The following is a 17,163-nucleotide window of genomic DNA, read 5'->3' as shown; positions in this document are numbered from 1 at the left end:
GATTTTCACACAAGCCCTAAAAGTAGATAAAGAGAACCCAGTTAATCAAATGAGACAAAAATATTATACTAGTTCATTATACTTGTTCATTTATTTATTGAGGAAAATGATACGATATGACATATCTGTGAGTAGCAAAAGGATGTGAACCTTTGCATTCAGTATCTGGTGTGACCCCCTTGTAACTGCAGCTAAATGTTTCCGGTAACTGTTGATCAGTCCTGCACATCGGCTTGGGGGAATTTTAGCCCATTCCATTTAGTTGCTTGGAAGTTACTCTGGGTTCCTTTGTGACCTTGTGGACTATTACATGTCTTGCTCTTGGAATGATCTTTGTGGTTGATCACTCCTGGGGAGGATAACACTTTCCTTCATTTGTACACAATCTATCTGACTGTGGATTGGTGGAGTCTAAACTCTTTAAAGATGTTTTTGTAACTTTTCCAGTCTGATGAGCATCAACAACTCTTTTTCTGAGGTCCTCAGAAATCTCCTTTGTTCATGTCATGATACACTTCAGACTTCAGATCCCTGTTCCTTAAATAAAACAGCATGCTCACTCACACCTGATTGTCATCACACTGATTGAAAACACCTGACTCAAATTTCACCTTCAAATTCAACTGCTAATCCTAGAGGTTCACATACTTATGCCACTCACAGATATGTAATATTTGATCATTTTCCTCAATGAATAAATGACCAAGTATAATATTTTTTGTTTAATTGTATTCTCTTTGTCTAGTTTTAGGACTTTGTGAAAATCTGATGATTTTAGGTCATATTTATGCAGATATATAAACAATTCTAAAGGTTTCAGAAACTTTCAAGCACCACTGTACATAAATGATAGTTTACTTGTGATTTGTTTGTAATGTTTAACCCTGTTTTGATCTTGATATATATATCTGTATGTTTGAGAGCTTTGAGGTGAATAAAGTTGGACTAATGAAATGACAGAATGAAAGCTCTGCAGATGATTGTGGTCTGTTTGTTTACTGTTTCCAAGAGCTTTCTGGAATTAGACAGTGGCGTGTGAAGACCAGTCTCTTCCATTCCAGAGTGGAATCCCAGCTCCATGTGCTAAATTCATATAGAACATAACAGGATTGAAGTAGGAAAGAGGCATGTAAAGACACACCTGTAGCTTGCAGTCAGGGAATGTCTTGATGTTTGCAAGTCTGAACAAAGACCCAGATTTCTGAGTGAGATCAGTTGCAAACGTTCGTGCGAGAAGAGTTTCCTTTACAAACCTGTTTTGCTACTATTTATTTTTTGCAGTACTGCTCTATTAAATAAAAAAAAAGACACAAACAGCTTCACAAGCTATAGGGATTATACAAAATGGGACAGGGATTTGACAAAATGAAACAAAATTACGAAGTTTACTTTACTCTTGGTTTACAAATTTTTATAGTATTACAGTGCAAAGAAACTGGCAATCACAGTGACTTACACTGTCAGTGTAAACATAATTTGCAGACTAATAACCCAAACTAAACAATAATAGTTACTGTCTACAAATCTTCCGTCTATATTGGAAGCTTTCTTGGCATTAATGGTAGATTGGTGGATTGGCAGTGGAGATGCGGCAACCTAAGTGAGGATCTGCTCTCCCACAGGGCAAAATGTCCTGATAAGAGAACATAACAGATCGTCTCCACCCAAATAATTGGGGCTGTTTGGATCCAAGCCTTATAGGGTAGAGACTGTCCTAGTTCTGTATACATATCTGCTGCCATGACGTACTTGATTTTCTTTTTTACCCTGGAGACTAGTGGTATAGATATCATATGGGGTCTTTAGACACTGGCAATGCATTTTGTCAAAACTGAGGTCGTCTGATGCTGATCTGCAAAGCACATCACAGTTGGTTGGGTTTGTTAGTTACTTTGGGCCGGAACATCTGATAATGCTTCCTTTCAATTATGTCTCCTCTTTAACATAAATATAGTACAGAGGTGAAGATATAATCAGAGCTTAAAGCCTAAAATAGGTTTAGGAAATTGTTTGTTTCAAGCAATGTGCTTTGAGGATTCCAGAGAAAAGGGACACTAATGGATGGCATGCTGGTTTTCAAATTCTCAAAGCGGAAGTGGCTTATAGAGAAGAGCTAACAAGGAAAAAAAAGACATACAAAGCAGCGATTCATTGTGGAAGCAGCACTTGTACTGAGGAAGGGTAAAATGAAAAATATGTTATAGGAATAATTTGGATTTAATGCTAGTAATCCTACAGTTTGTTTGTCAAGACCACAGTATTCATGAAAAATGGACAGATTAGATTATAACAACAACAACAACAACAACAATAATAATAATAATAATAATAATAATACTAATAATAAAAATCTATATCATATAAGCACAATATTTGTTTTGCTCATATCAGATTTATACATGGACTAATAATTTCTGCAAAAAGAAGGTTCTTCCTTTATTTAGCAAAACAACATTATTTTTGTGTTAGATGAAATCTAGCTTTTCCTTTGTAATTCTTCTATTGCATAACTAGTCTTTTCCCTACTTTTTATTCTTTTCTTCAAATGTGTGTCCAAGAAACCAGCTATCTGATAAGGAAATGACTTTTCTCCAGCCAAACCTACATCTACTGTTACAGTAGATTATGACTTTTTTTTTTTTTTACATGAGTAGTCAGTGTTTTATAGAACCTTTGCAAGTGACTCATTAAAAAAAAGGAAGACCACAAAAGGTGACAGAAGTTAATATACATTTTGTACCACATGGTTCTGATGAGCCATATTTATACAGGAGGCCAACTTCTTTGGATGGTAGTGGAAAAAAAAACCCAGTGGTATTCTGTACTCTAAACTCTCCATCTGGAGGTAAAATGATGAAAGGAGTTTTACAGCCTGGCATTCATGACTTTGGAAACATGTTTCAGGACTTTATCTCACTACAGATTTCCAGGTCTGTGTTTTTCACATATGGGCAGCATATGGCTGACCAACACCCTCTAGGTGTCCACGGCTACAGTCTTGGCATGAGAGTTTACTACTGGAGGATGGTCCACTAAAATGCCTTTTATGGTGCAAAGTAAGCAAGCATCATAAATCTTGACATTTGGTTCTTATGTCTTCAATTTCCCAAGGCAACACAACACAAACATTATGTCAACAAGACTCAAATATGATAGCTTCGGTGTGAGCATTTTGGGCTTTCAGCTGAAAGACAGTTTTAGGGCACTTGCACCAGGTGAGGCTCATCCTACAGAACCACTTTTCTACTTTATATCCTTAAATATACATTTTCCTTTTTCTACCAAATTAAACTCTCAAAAATCAGTAGTGACAATGGCCACAATCACTCAATTAAGTAACTGACTGAAGATAAAGATGTATGCCAAATTCACAGTGTGATAATTATGCAACCTGATAAAACTTTTCATTATATGCCAGTTTTCATTATATCACAGTATAATGCAGTTATGAGAGGAAAAAAAAAACACTCGGTGTGGTATAAATTCTATACATAGCATGTATGAAGGGACCACACCTTAAATGTGTTAATTCATCTTCAGTCCGTGCTTTATCTTGTCATGGTTGTGTTGGATCCGGAGCTTATCTCAGAAACACTTGGCATGAGACAAGAGTACATCCTTCATGGGATGCCAGAGTATTCCAGGGCACCATGCATAAATGCATTTACACACTCATTCACACCTAGGGACAGTTTAGAGCAATTTATTTGCATGTTTTAGGAACCCACAGAACGTCAGACATTCCCTGTGTTAACTGTGCTCTGATGTCATTGACACCACATGTTTGGTGAGCATGTATAGATCCTCATTCAGAGTCTACTCTGACTTGTGCCCTGCAACTTGAACAACTCTGTAGATGCCAACGCCTATGCCTAACAATAACTGATAAGCATAGAAGTCTGACTTCATTTCTAGGTGAATTATTAACTTGGCAGCTGAAATCGATTTAGGAGCTGAGACCACAGGAGCTCATGTTCAGCAGAGGCTTGCAGTTGGAGTGCAATGTTGAGCTCTGATGTCAGTAATATCTGAAAATGGATCTGGGTTGCTCCCCTCTAAGGGGCTGGGTAGTTTGCCACTAACAGACACTAATCTAGCCATATCAGCCACTCCTTCAACAGCAGCAGCCTGAGTAGGAACAGACACCAAATGTGCATTTGTGCTATAGAATGCCACAGTGCAAGAACTTTATTAAGAGCTTTAAAGGTTGTTTTTTTTTTTTTTTTTTTTTGACAGACAGCTCACCTGTACCCAAACTCTGTGACACATGTTATAATGAATATGATGGGTCACTATCAGGTCCAGCTGTGCCACCTGCCTGCTGTTGATGCACTGATGATGCTCTACTGAGAACATACAATATTACATTGCATGTGGCAAGTCCTGGAAATAAATTAGCCATTTCACTGCCAGCAGTAAAATAATCACTTTAAACTGCCAAAGTTGATCCAAGAACACCTATCTCCTATCAGTGAGACATCTAGGCCAGGATTCTTGGTTTCTTCACCAAACAGGTTTACATGCTAGGGCATTAGCACTGTTCATGGTGGAAAGCCTCTGATATTCTTTTATTGTAGTACCATATGTAGTCAATATTTTCCCAAACACACAAATGCTTCAAACCTGGATTTTCACACTTCAATAAAGATAATATGCCTTTTATATATAAAAAAATCCTTATAAGATAAAGTTCATGAAAAACAGATGTCCACAGGAATCCATGGAAGGCATGTGGACAGATTGCTGCCCTGAAGATCTTAGATGAAAGATAACAGGCATGAACATCAGGCTTCATTATGGAAACAGTAACCCTGTGAAATTGTAAAACTTCACATTTACCTGGAACTACTGATGCATGCAGTGGAAACGGGGTGCACACTACTGCATGTACAATGGGAAAGGGAAAAAAAAGGTAGCCATGCAAGTCGAATTACATAGTATGAGGAAGCATTTTAAAGTAATAATGAAACAGTACCTAGGTAAGAAGTTGTAGTGAAAAATTAGACAGATTGTTTCTGAAGCGTGAACAAAAAAACGTTAATAATAGGAATAATAAATCCCAAAGTCTGTCATTATTGGGTCAAATAACCTCTGTAGCAAGTAGAATCCAATTCATGATCTTTGCATTACTTCTCAAAGATTAAATTTTGTCCTCATTAGTCCCAAAAACATCATGTGTACAAGCTTGCCAATACTGATGGGGGTGAATTCAGAGCGTTGCTGATCTTAATAGTGGAAATTACAACATTAATTTTATATGAATCTTAAGGCATGTTATTTAACTCAATTTACCAATGCTCCCATACTCCAATACCAATGCTCCAATACTCTCACTGAAATAATGCATGCATAATTCATGACTGATAATTCTAATCCTGCTTATTTATTTAATACTACATGTTTACATCTGATAGAAAACATGACAAAATTGCTATGTAACAACTAATAAATCAACAAAAGAATTAACAAAGGTTTAAGGTTTTTATTTACATGTTTAAAATGGCATTAAGTATACAATATACAAAATGTGGATGAATGCAGAAGCAAACCTCTCTGGCTTCAATATTAAAAGTAATTTGCATAATAGTGCCCATAATAAACCTAGAAATGTATAATAGTCTGATAATACATTTAAATGTACAAGGCCATGCAAATTTAAATGCTTGCTCAATATGGGGAAAAATGCAGTAAGAAAAGCCGTGGACCACAGTCAGTATAAATGCTGGTAAAAATCTAAATAGAGTAAAAATGCAGTGCTCTGGCAGGACAATTTTTTACTTTGTTTTTTTTCTCTTATTAACAGTAAACCAAGTAAACAGGCATTTAAATGTATATGGCTTTGCCAACTATATAGCAGTAGTGCCCAAAGAAATCACATTTACTGTAGAAAGAAAAACTAAAAACATAGCTTATGGTGAATTCTTCACCTATGTTTATTAAATGTATATTAACATTACTAATATACTAATAAGCTATTTTAGTTCTAATGGAATAGCTAAGACTTCTCCTCAAAAAGTTCATCACTGACCTATAGGTTTCTTGCCTTAAAGAATGCTGACTGTAAAAAAATGATATAAAAAAATGTAAGCCAAATGTAAGCAAGTGTGCATACATGTACTATTGCACACACAGCCATAACTGACTTAAGTACAAAAGTATCTCTGAATTTTTAAAAATGGCACAAAACATATTGAAAATGCAATGTTTGTTGTGCTCTTCCATAATTTGAAATTTGTTTCCATTATTTATTTCCTTTCTAGAATTAATATAATTCGTCATGAAGAAAGAGAACTTAGTCTTGAAGATGTGCAGAGTGTAGAGCACAGGGTATAAAAGACATACAGAAATGGTAGCACTTTTGGGAAATGTAATTAATTTGAAGAAATACAGCCTTGTTCTTCATTACTCTCTATATGCAAATTCCCTACACGATAGGTGAGAATACCTCTTGAAAGTGTATCATTGTTCATAACCTATTGAATCTTGAGTAAAATGGTGGTAGAGCTAGTTGATATGTTGATCAATCTAGCTTAGGGAACTGAAGAATCCATATCATTCAGCTTGACATTCGATTCTTCTGCTGCCTTTTGCTTGTCCCGTGTATCCCCTTCTGTATGCCAGCCCACCATCAATTGGTACAAAATCACTCCAATGATGGTACCCAGGAATGGGGCAAAGATGGGCACTAGGAACCAGTAGTTCTTATGACTGTTGGAGAGAAACAGTTTCATCACATCAACAGATTCATCACAAGGTTGTCAGATGGTTTGGTGTTGAGGTTAACTTACGTGAAGACTATGCTGCCCCAGCCTGCAATGGCAGTGAAAAGACGAGGTCCCAGGTCTCTGGCTGGATTTACAGCATAGCCACAATTGAAGCCCATAGACAACCCAATGACTAGTACAGTGAAACCCACAGTGAAGGCCTCAAGTCCTTGTGGGATGGGGTTGTTGAAAGGGTCTATAATCGCCAGGACACACACAATCAGTGCAGCTGTGCCTATCACCTATAAATTATGTGGAAAAGAATAACAATAAAGAGGCAGTGAGATAAAGGTACAGTGTCAGATCCATTTGCTTTAGCCGCACTTGGTTTGAGTGACTTGACAGACAAAGAGGGACAGTACATAGCTACATACACCTAGATTTTAGATTATAGTCATACTCATTGTTGGTTATTGGGTGAAACTTTTTTGTGGAAATTGTTCTTATTATCTATTAACTTGCCAGCCATCATTTGACGTGTTGGCTGTTGTGATGAAGCTGTAAATGCATGCCCAATGATACATTAAAATTACTATAGTCAGAAATGGTGTGAAGTTGTTTTATAGAGCTGAAGGCATGACTTCCATGTGACCAGCAGAAAAAAATTGGAGAGTTGGGGTCAGTGGTATGTTTACAACTTGGCAGATGCAACTTTGAACTTTTTGGTTTATGCATCTGCCAAGTTGTAAACATACCAGTGACCTCAACTCTGAACTCAAAAGAATTTGGAGAAATTGGGAGTTATATGAAACCATGAACTTAGACATCACATAAGCATACTGTTTATAGAACATCAACTGATATTGTAATGCAGTCATGTAATTACTAACCTGATCAAAAAAGCCATTGGCGGTGCTAACGTGGTCATTGGGGTAAGTGGCGAAGATTCCCATTGGTAGTTCATTTACTTTTTTATAGTATGTCTGGATAGCATCTTAAATATGGGAAAACAATGATTTTAAAAATATGAACAGCATTTTTGAATTCTATTACACTGCATCAATCTTGTGATACTTACCATAATACATGCCAAAGATGATACCAGCCCCAAAAAATCCACCAAGTGTCTGGAAGAGAAAGTACACTGGAAACTTTCTCCATTTCTCCCTTCCGAGAAGGCAGAGGGCAAAAGTTACAGCTGGGTTCAGATGACCTCCTGTGGAGTTGGTGGCAAAAGGCCTTATATTTAGGAAAAGTGAATGATAAAAACACTTCAGATGCAATAAGAGCATTTTTTAAAAACTATTTGCTTTGATTCCTAAGAACATCTCTGTCTCTAAAATTATTATTTTCTTCATATCTACACAGTGGGCAAATTAGCATTCAATATCATAAGAATTTGTGGTACCTGAGACTTGGCCGCACACCAAGATTCCAAGTGTGGCTCCAAAGCCAAAGGCTAAGTTTACAGCGAGGAAGATGCCATGAGTTCCTGAACTGAGCATTAACTGAGCCACTGAACCACAGCCAAACATCTGCAGAGGGAAAATAGAATGGTTTAAGCACCAAAACAAGATAAACTTGATACAAAGAGTATTTTTATACTAGAACTATTCAAATAGAATGAAGATATCATCAGAAGGGTGTAGGTCAAGATGGTAGATATGGTTGAAACTTCGGGAGTCAGTCTTTTTAATTTGTCATTGAATTTCAATCTAACTGCATCACTTGTTTGATCCTGTAGCTCTTGACAGATCTAGACTACCTTAAGTAGTATGCCAGAAGAGTGTCTGGTTTGTAAGAGTAGTAAGTGGACATTAGGTTGGTTGTAAACCTAGCCAGCGCACAGCCAGTTCTCTGAGAAACACCAGGTATGGAATCATAGTTCATATGGTCTGCATAAATTGTTCCATTCTTTAGGTGGTCTGGATCACATTAATTTCACTCCAATCTTGGCATCTGCTGGACACATTTGTCCTTAAACATTAGTAGTCAAAATGCCTTTCAGTTATTTTCTGACAGAAATAGTAGTCAGGGCACAACCACACACACACACTCACACACTACAGAAAATATAGAGATACCAATCAGCCTACAACACGTCTTTAGAGTGGGGGAGGAAACCGAAGTACTAGGAGAAAACCCTGAAGCATGGGGAGACCATGCAAGCTCCACGCAATCAAACCACCAGCCCCGGAGGTATGAGGCAATCATGCTAGCCACTAAGTCACTGTATCCCCATATACTGTGTGTGTGTGTGTATATATATATATATATATATATATATATATATATATATATATATATATATATATATATATATATATATAAACTGTCCATTGTGTTTGTGTGTGTGTGTGTGTGTGTGATATATAGAGAGAGAGAACTATAAGAAACCATTTAAGTCAGTTGATGTTTCCTGTTATTTTGAAATCGCTCTGATATTGCACACCTGCATCACTTCAGTCACCCTAGTAATGGGGTTAATATTTTGTTAAACATTACACATTCAAATGATTCATTTTACCATCATTAGTAAAATTATTTGCTCTGTCAGCTGTGGTTTGGTAGTGTGCAAATGTCGTACTTCCAATTTAAATATCTATGTTCAATGTTATATTATTCATACATTTTACGCTTCTTATTTTAAAAAAAAATTGTTTGTAATCTTGAAGAGTTCCAAGTAGTTTCACTGATATATTATACAAAACTGAGACCATGGTAAAGGGTGGAGTGTCATGATTTCATGATTTCATGAGTGTCATGACACTTGAGCAATATGCTTTGTCCTTGTTGTGTTACATCTCCTGTACATTTTTTTGCAGGCCCTGTCAAGACCAACAGAATCACAGTGTGCATTGTTTTCTATTTTTTCTGTTTTTTTTTTGTTGTTGTTTTTTATTGTGAATGTTTCATTCTTTGAATCTTTGTCTCTGACACAACATGTACCAGATTTAGAGTCATGTTTCAATTCTCTCCTTCTAGAGGTAGGAACCTATAGCAGTGTCTCCAGCCACTGCCACACATTCCTAAATCTCCCCTCCGTGTCTTATAGTTTCAATGGGTTAACCAAAAGTCTTTGTATATTACAAATATACTAACAAGAAAGACTGCATTTTAGGAATGCTGTGGTTCCAAGTCACCTAAAGCTCTTTCCCACAGTCAGATTTAGACACCACTTAAAAGCAGACATGGTTAACCATGAAATTTATTATTCTGGGACAAGGCTTGACCTCTGTCAAAAAACTTATTGTGTTGGGGCACTCCCTTTACTCATGGATGTATGCAATTGGTTCAATGTATGTGTCTTTACACAGGTAGTTTAATAAGGAACTGCTTTCCACGGTGTGCAAATGCCAAACAATATATTAATAAAAAATAGAAATAAAGAAAATTTAACAGGCCATCACTCTAATAAACTCTAGAATAAACTCTCTCTCTCTCTCTCTCTCTCTCTCTCTCTCTCTCTCTCTGTATATATGTACACACACACACACACACACGTATATATATATATATATATATATATATATATATATATATATAGAGAGAGAGAGAGAGAGAGAGAGAGAGCGAGAGAGCGAGAGAGAGAGAGAGAGAGAGAACAGAAAAAAATAACATTTTACAAATTAAAGTGTTTTTTCAAATCTATCAACCAGTCAAGGCAAACAGTGTCAAAACTAGTTACAGCTATTTGTACACTGTATACGTATCTGCTCATAAAAGCATTAATTAGGTAAACATTATTTACTGGCCTTTCAATACTATATATAACCACAGGCTAATGAAAATAGCAGCAATGGAGCAAATACACTGAGGTATATTTTAAAGTCTTTCCACAAATGCTATTAAAGGCAAATGATGTCAGAACTAGAGAAATTATACAAATATTAACTTTATTAGTTAATGAAAATTTTTTAGCTTTTTTAATTAATAAAAGAGAGTGCAAAGAAGAGGAGGACACTTACTACCAGGATTAGTGTGCCCAAGCATTCAGCCAAAGCCTGGCGCAGTAGCTTATTACGAATTTGGAAGGTGCGAGCAATCCTATCCAGCAGAATCTTTTGCCTACCCATCTTCCTTTTGAGTTCTCGACTCCAAGTGAATGCTGCACTTTACGTCCCTCAGTAGAATGATTTCAGTTTGGTCCAACATCCTTCTATTATACTTGTGTAAGCCTATGCCCAACCCTCCCTCATGTTTCATGGCCAGCCTCTACACACACCCCCTGCTTAGTCCTACTAATCCACTTGTCCAGAATGGCTGCTTTCTTTTTCCAATGTGGACATGAAATCAGCCCCACTGACTCATCGTCTTTCTGATATTGACTGTAATTTTGTGTAGAAAAGAGTCAAATAACCTCAGTCAGAATTAAATCCTTTTAATGACAAAAGCTTTTGGTCTCAAGTCCCATCAGTACAGGGTATGAAGCGACAAAAGTGCATTTCCTCATTTGAGTTGGCCTAATATAGTTGCAAAAGCATCCCCTTAGAGCTGGTCCTGAAGACAGAAGTCTGTCTAGTCAGCAAAAGTCCATCCATCAATTTTTTGTACCATTTATCCTTACTGGGTCACAGGGAACCTGGAGCATGGGGCACAAGGTGGGAGACACCATGGATGGGGTGCCAATCCATCAGAGGGCACAATCACACACACTATGGACACTTTTTGGACATGCCAATCAGCCTACATTGCATGTCTTTGGACTGGTGGAGGAAACCAGAGTACCCAGAGGAAACCCCCAAAGCACGGGGAGAACATGCAAAGTCCGCACACACAGGGCAATGGTTGGGAAGAATCGAACCCCCAACCCTGGAGGTGTGAGGCAAACACGCTAACCACTAAGCCACAGTATGCCCGTCAGCAAATGTCAAATTTCTGAAATGAGGAAATTGCTAAAAAGACAAAATGTTAAGACAAAATGTTAAGTTCAAACACTGGGCTACAGGAGTTTAAGAAAAACATAAAGTTTCATAAAAAGATACAGCATAATATACAATTTTCCATTATTATTAAAAAAACAACAAAAGTCAGGTTAGACATTTCACCTGTAAGCTTTGGCGTGGAAGAATGTAATAATGCTGTTAATTCACCTGAAGGATATTTAATCTGTTATCACTTCTAATATAAAATCTGAGAACTTCAAAAGTACACACACACACACACACACGAAAACACATGTGCACACATGCACACACACATGCACACAAATGCACACAAACGCAATTTGCAGCTTCATACCTAACCACAGTTTCCTCTTGGCTTGTTACAGTTAAAGTTTACTCAGTTATTACAGTTATATTTTCAAGCACTGCTGTCTTAGAACAGAAGGGTCCATATTTAGATTTTCCCTCTTAGTGGACCCTTTAAAGTTCTCTGTAGAACCTTATGTAGAACAGAGACTTTCTTTAGAAAGATAGAACCATAATCCATCCAAAGGACCCTTGAGGAACCATTTTAAAAGTGTATTCATGCTGCAGTAAGCCAAAAGCATTTGTCCATTTTATCTGGGCTCATCAATAGGTCTTATTATCCGTTCTTATAGCCATGATTTTAAAATTAGGATCCATAATTTTGCAATGGTGGATATCAACTGCTATTAAAGTTGCAATAGTTATTATTGAATTATTATAGTTATAAGCTTGAATGACTGGTCACTTGAACTGATCACTTGACTACAATGAACTTGAACATTAATGGAAACAAGAATTTAATTCCAGTTTTAGCAAAACCAGGCAAAATGCGGTTACTGTGAGAGACGAATCTAAAACGTATCACAATGTAATTTGTCTGTCTTCTGTATGTGGAAATGTCAGGAAAAAAAAGCTAAGTAATAAATATAATAGTACATATTTGCCTAATGTAGCTACTATTTAAATAACTGAATTATGTAAATTGTTTGAAAATGGAATTTGGCACCTTGAATATTTCTTTGGAGCACGCTAGTGCAGTAATGCTACAGAATGCGAGTTGCTGTCTGTGAAAAAGTTTACAATGTTGCTCCATGCAGTGAAATGTTAGGATTAAAAACAAGCACCCACAAAAACATAACTGATAATGTCATAATCAAAAATGCATAAAACAACAGACTTAAGCAAATGATCAACACAGGGTTACCGCTACGGTTTCAGGGTCTCCGGCTTAATCCTGATAGTGGGTTAATGTCTGTGTGGATTGTCACAAGTTCACCCCATGTCCATGTAGGTTTCCTCCTGGTTCTCTCTGGAAACCCACTGGTTCTCTGGTTTCCTCCCACCTCCCAAAAACATGCATGTAGGTGGATTGGGTATGATAAATTGCCCATAGGTGTGTGTGTGTGTGTGTGTGTGTGTGTGTGTGTGTATAAATAAATAAGTAAGTAAATAAATAAATAATTTTGCCAACGAGGAGAGGATGCCTTAAAGCATTTTAGTTTTGTTTGTTATGTTAAGAAGACTTACTAAGGCATGTGTTTATTCCTCTCAATGGGCATGAACTGATTTTTTTCCCATGCAAGTTACAGCCAGCTGTACACTATATGCATATCTGTACATAACAGTATATTAATAAATTACTCAACTGCACTATATTGTGTATGTTCTTTATTTTTCAGTTCCCCCTATAATACTATCACCTATAATGTCTAGCTATTCCCCCTATAATGTCTATAACTTTAAGCTAATTAAAAAGATCAACTGTGGAGCAGACAACAAAAGTCAGGTTAGACATTTCACCTGTAAGTTTTGGTGAGGAAGAATGTAATGCAATGTTAATTCACATGCAGGATATTTAATTTGTTATTTACCATCCTGGAGTACACTCCTTAATCTACTATCCGTTGTCATGATAAACTCTCATATTCTGAGAACTTTGAAAGTGCACGCACACACACACACACACACACACATACACACACACACACACAGACAATTTGAAGCATAACCCCAATTCCGAAAAAGTTGGGACAGTATGGAAAATGCTAAAAAAAACAAAGAGGACTGATTTGTAAATGTACTTTGACTTGTATTTAAACAAAAAACGTATAAAGACAAGGTATTTGATGTTTTGCCTAATCAACTGCATAGTTGTTTTTAAGATGAACATTTTTTTTTTTTTAAATTGATGCATGCAACACGTTCCAAAAAGGTTGGGACAGGGGCAATTTAGGACTAATAGCGATGTGACTAGTTGAAATAAGAAGGTGATGTGAAACAGATGAGGTAATCGTTTAATATATAAGTAGTATATAAGGAGCCTCCAAAAAAGGCCTAGTCCTTCAAGAGCAAAAGACATTTTTGGCATGTCACCTTCTACACTGTACAATATAATTAAAAGATAATAATAATAATAAAATAATTAAACCACTTCTGAATGTGCGTGATCTCCGACGTCACTGTCTTAAAAACCGTCATGAGTCTGTAATGGATATTCTGAGCTCGGGAATACTTTGGTAAACCTTTGTCAATCAACACCATTCGCCGCTGCAAGTTAAGGCTTTACTATGCAAAGCACAAGCCATACATGAACACTGTCCAGAAGCGCCGCCGACTTCTCTGGGCTCGGTCTCATCTGAGATGGACAGTAGCACAGTGGAATCGTGTTTTGTGGTCCGACGAGTCAACATTTCAAATCGTTTCTGGACAAAAACTATTCCTCTTTGTTCTCCAGGCCAAAGAAGAAAAGGACCATCCAATCTGTTATCAGCGTCAGGTCCAAAAGCCAGCGTCTGTCATGGTATGGGGGTGTGTCAGTGCCCATGGCATGGGTAATGTGCACATCTATGAGGGCATCATTAATGCAGAAAGATATGTACAGATTTTGGAGCAACATATGCTGTTATTCAGAGCAAGACAAAGCCAAACCATATTCTGCCCGGATTACAAGCACATGGTTGTGTAAGCAGAGAGTACGGATGCTAGCATAGCCAGCCTGCAGTCCTGACCCGTCTCCAATTGAGAACGTGTGGCACATTATGAAGCGCAAAATAAGGCAACAAAGGTCCCGTACAGTTACGAAGTTGAAGAAATGCATAATTGATGAATGGACGAAAATTCTGCTTACTAAGCTTAAACAACTGTTATTTTCAGTGCCCAAACTCTTAATAAGTGTTATTAAAAGAAAAGGTGATGTTACACAGTGGTAAACAGTCTTCTGTTTTTGGAGTGTGTTGCGGTCATCATATTTGAAATTAGTGTATATTTTCAAATAAATTAAATTCACAAAGTAAAACATCAAATAATGTGTTTTCAATATAGTACCGGGTGAATTGAATTTTCAAATGACTCTTTTTGTTTGTTTTTTTGCATTTTCCATACTGTCCCAACTTTTTCAGAACTGGGGTTATATAATGAGCTTGGTACACTGAGATGGATTGGCATCCCATCCATTGTAAATGGTGCACTTATATAGCGCTTTTTTATCCAAAGCGCTTTACACTGTGTCTTATCCACCCATTCACACACACACACACACTCGCACACCAATGGTAGCAGAGCTGCCATGCAAGGCACTAACTTGCCATCGGGAGCAACATGGGGTTCAGTGTCTTGCCCAAGGACACTTCAGCATGTGGAGTCATGTGGACCGGGAATCGACCCGCCAAACCTATGATTAGTGGACAACCCGCTCTACCAACTGAGCCACAGCTGCCCCATTGTATTGCTCAGTGCTCCAGATGAGCAGATTAGATAATAAAAGATTAGATAATAAGATTAGCATGCCATGAGACCCTCTTTCCTTGATCAAGGTTTGGACAAGCCAAAAGATTCTACCTGAATAAATGATTGCAATGTATTTGAAGATTTTAATGTCAATGACCCATTTAGTTAAAGCTTTAATTTTTTTTTTTTTTTTTAAAGTTGCCTGGGGCCTTCCCTTTTCGTTTTTGTTTGGACTCACACAGAAGATGACAGAGGGTGGAAATTTGGATAATCTCCATACTCGTGTGTGAACATGAAATTGCTGGGGATGAATAACTTTTGGCAAGCTCTCAATAACCTTGCTCAACTTATATTGAATATTGAAAATGAGCACTGGAACAGCAAGGCCAATTTTATTGTTTTTGCTATACACTGAAAACATTTGGGTTTGAGATAAAAAAAAAAAAAAAAAAAATGAGATGATAGATCAGAATTTTTGCACTCATTTCCTGATATTTACATCTAGATGTGATCATGGCACCTTTGGTTTCAGACCACCCAATTCTTAGGTGAGCAAAAGTATTAGAACAGATAATCTTATAGTGAATTAAAGTAAACAACACTTAATATTTGGTTGCATATCCCTTGCTTGCAATAACTGCAATATACAATACTGCAATACAGCAACCCACAGACATCACCAAACTGTTGCATTTCTCTGTAAATGGTCAGAGAATGTTTCTGTAGGCTTCTGAATTCATACTGCTTCTACCACCATGAGTTACATCATCAATGAAGATTAGTGAGCCCATTTAAGAATCAGCCATGTAAGCCCAATCCACGACACTACACACGACACAGTGTTAGACCAATGAGCTCATATGTTTGGATCATTAGCAGATCCTTTCTTTCTTCCCGCTTTGGCCTTTTCATGACTTAATCTTAATCACACATAATGTGTGCTATAATCCTGGTTCCAGAACTTTTGTGGCTCATCTCTGCATATCTTTGTGGATTCCAATCTGGCTTTCTCATTCTTACTGCTGATGAGTATTTTGCATTTTGTTGTATGGTGTCTATATTTCTACACTCCAAATCTTCTTTGAGTGGTGGACTGTGATACCTTCACCCCTACCCTGTGAAGGTTGTTGTTGATGACACTGACTGTTGTTTTTGGGGTTTCCTTCACAGCTCTCACAATGTTTCTGCTATCAGCTGCTGTTGTTTTCCTTGGCTGACCTGTTCAATGGCTGGTTGTTAGTACACCAGTGGTTTCTTTCTTTTTTATTGGCTAATTATTGTAATACCCAATGGCTGTGCAATGATTTCCCCTCTTTTCTCAGTTTCAAATGGCTTGCATTTCTCCCATAGACAGCTCTACGGGCTTCATGTTGGTTTATCCTTTTTAAAAACAAATGCAGTCTGCACAAGCAGAATCCAGGGCTCTAGACATTCAGAACTATTAATCATTTAAACAGTCAATCTAACAAGGCACATATGGTTCCAATATTTTTGATCACTTGAAAAATGGGTAGGTTCAAGCAAAAGGTGCCATGTTATTTAACACATCTAGATCAGGAAATGAAAACTGAAATTATGAAAATCTCAAACCCAAATGTCTTCAGTGTATAGCAGATCCAATCGAATTGGCCTTGCCATTCTAATACTTCTGGAGGGGACTGTACACACACACACACACACACACACACACACACACACACACACACACACACACACACACACACACACAATATGGCTAAACCTACAGTTTGTGGACTGTAGTTATGTTCAATAAGCACAAATCACACCCATTGTGCTTGTTGAACATCCAGTTCCAGATT

General features: G+C 37.2%; 1 protein-coding gene across 1 annotated transcript; it reads right to left on the bottom strand.

Moving 5' to 3' along the window:
- Positions 1–5,467: 5,467 nt before the first annotated feature.
- On the bottom strand, positions 5,468–10,845 carry aqp3a (aquaporin 3a). Its single transcript, XM_053610243.1, has 6 exons — positions 10,673–10,845; positions 8,113–8,239; positions 7,783–7,920; positions 7,595–7,698; positions 6,789–7,006; positions 5,468–6,708 (listed from the first exon to the last, which is right to left on the bottom strand). Exons 1-6 carry the CDS (start codon positions 10,778–10,780, stop codon positions 6,531–6,533), a joined length of 873 nt encoding a protein of 290 aa, XP_053466218.1. The 5' UTR covers positions 10,781–10,845; the 3' UTR covers positions 5,468–6,530.
- Between the last annotated feature and the right edge of the window lie 6,318 nt (positions 10,846–17,163).

Source organism: Ictalurus furcatus, chromosome 22 (genome assembly GCF_023375685.1).
Source record: "Ictalurus furcatus strain D&B chromosome 22, Billie_1.0, whole genome shotgun sequence".
Classification (NCBI taxonomy): Eukaryota; Metazoa; Chordata; class Actinopteri; order Siluriformes; family Ictaluridae; genus Ictalurus; species Ictalurus furcatus.
The sequence above is the reverse complement of the archived record's forward strand: the minus strand, read 5'-3'. Positions and strand labels throughout refer to the sequence as shown.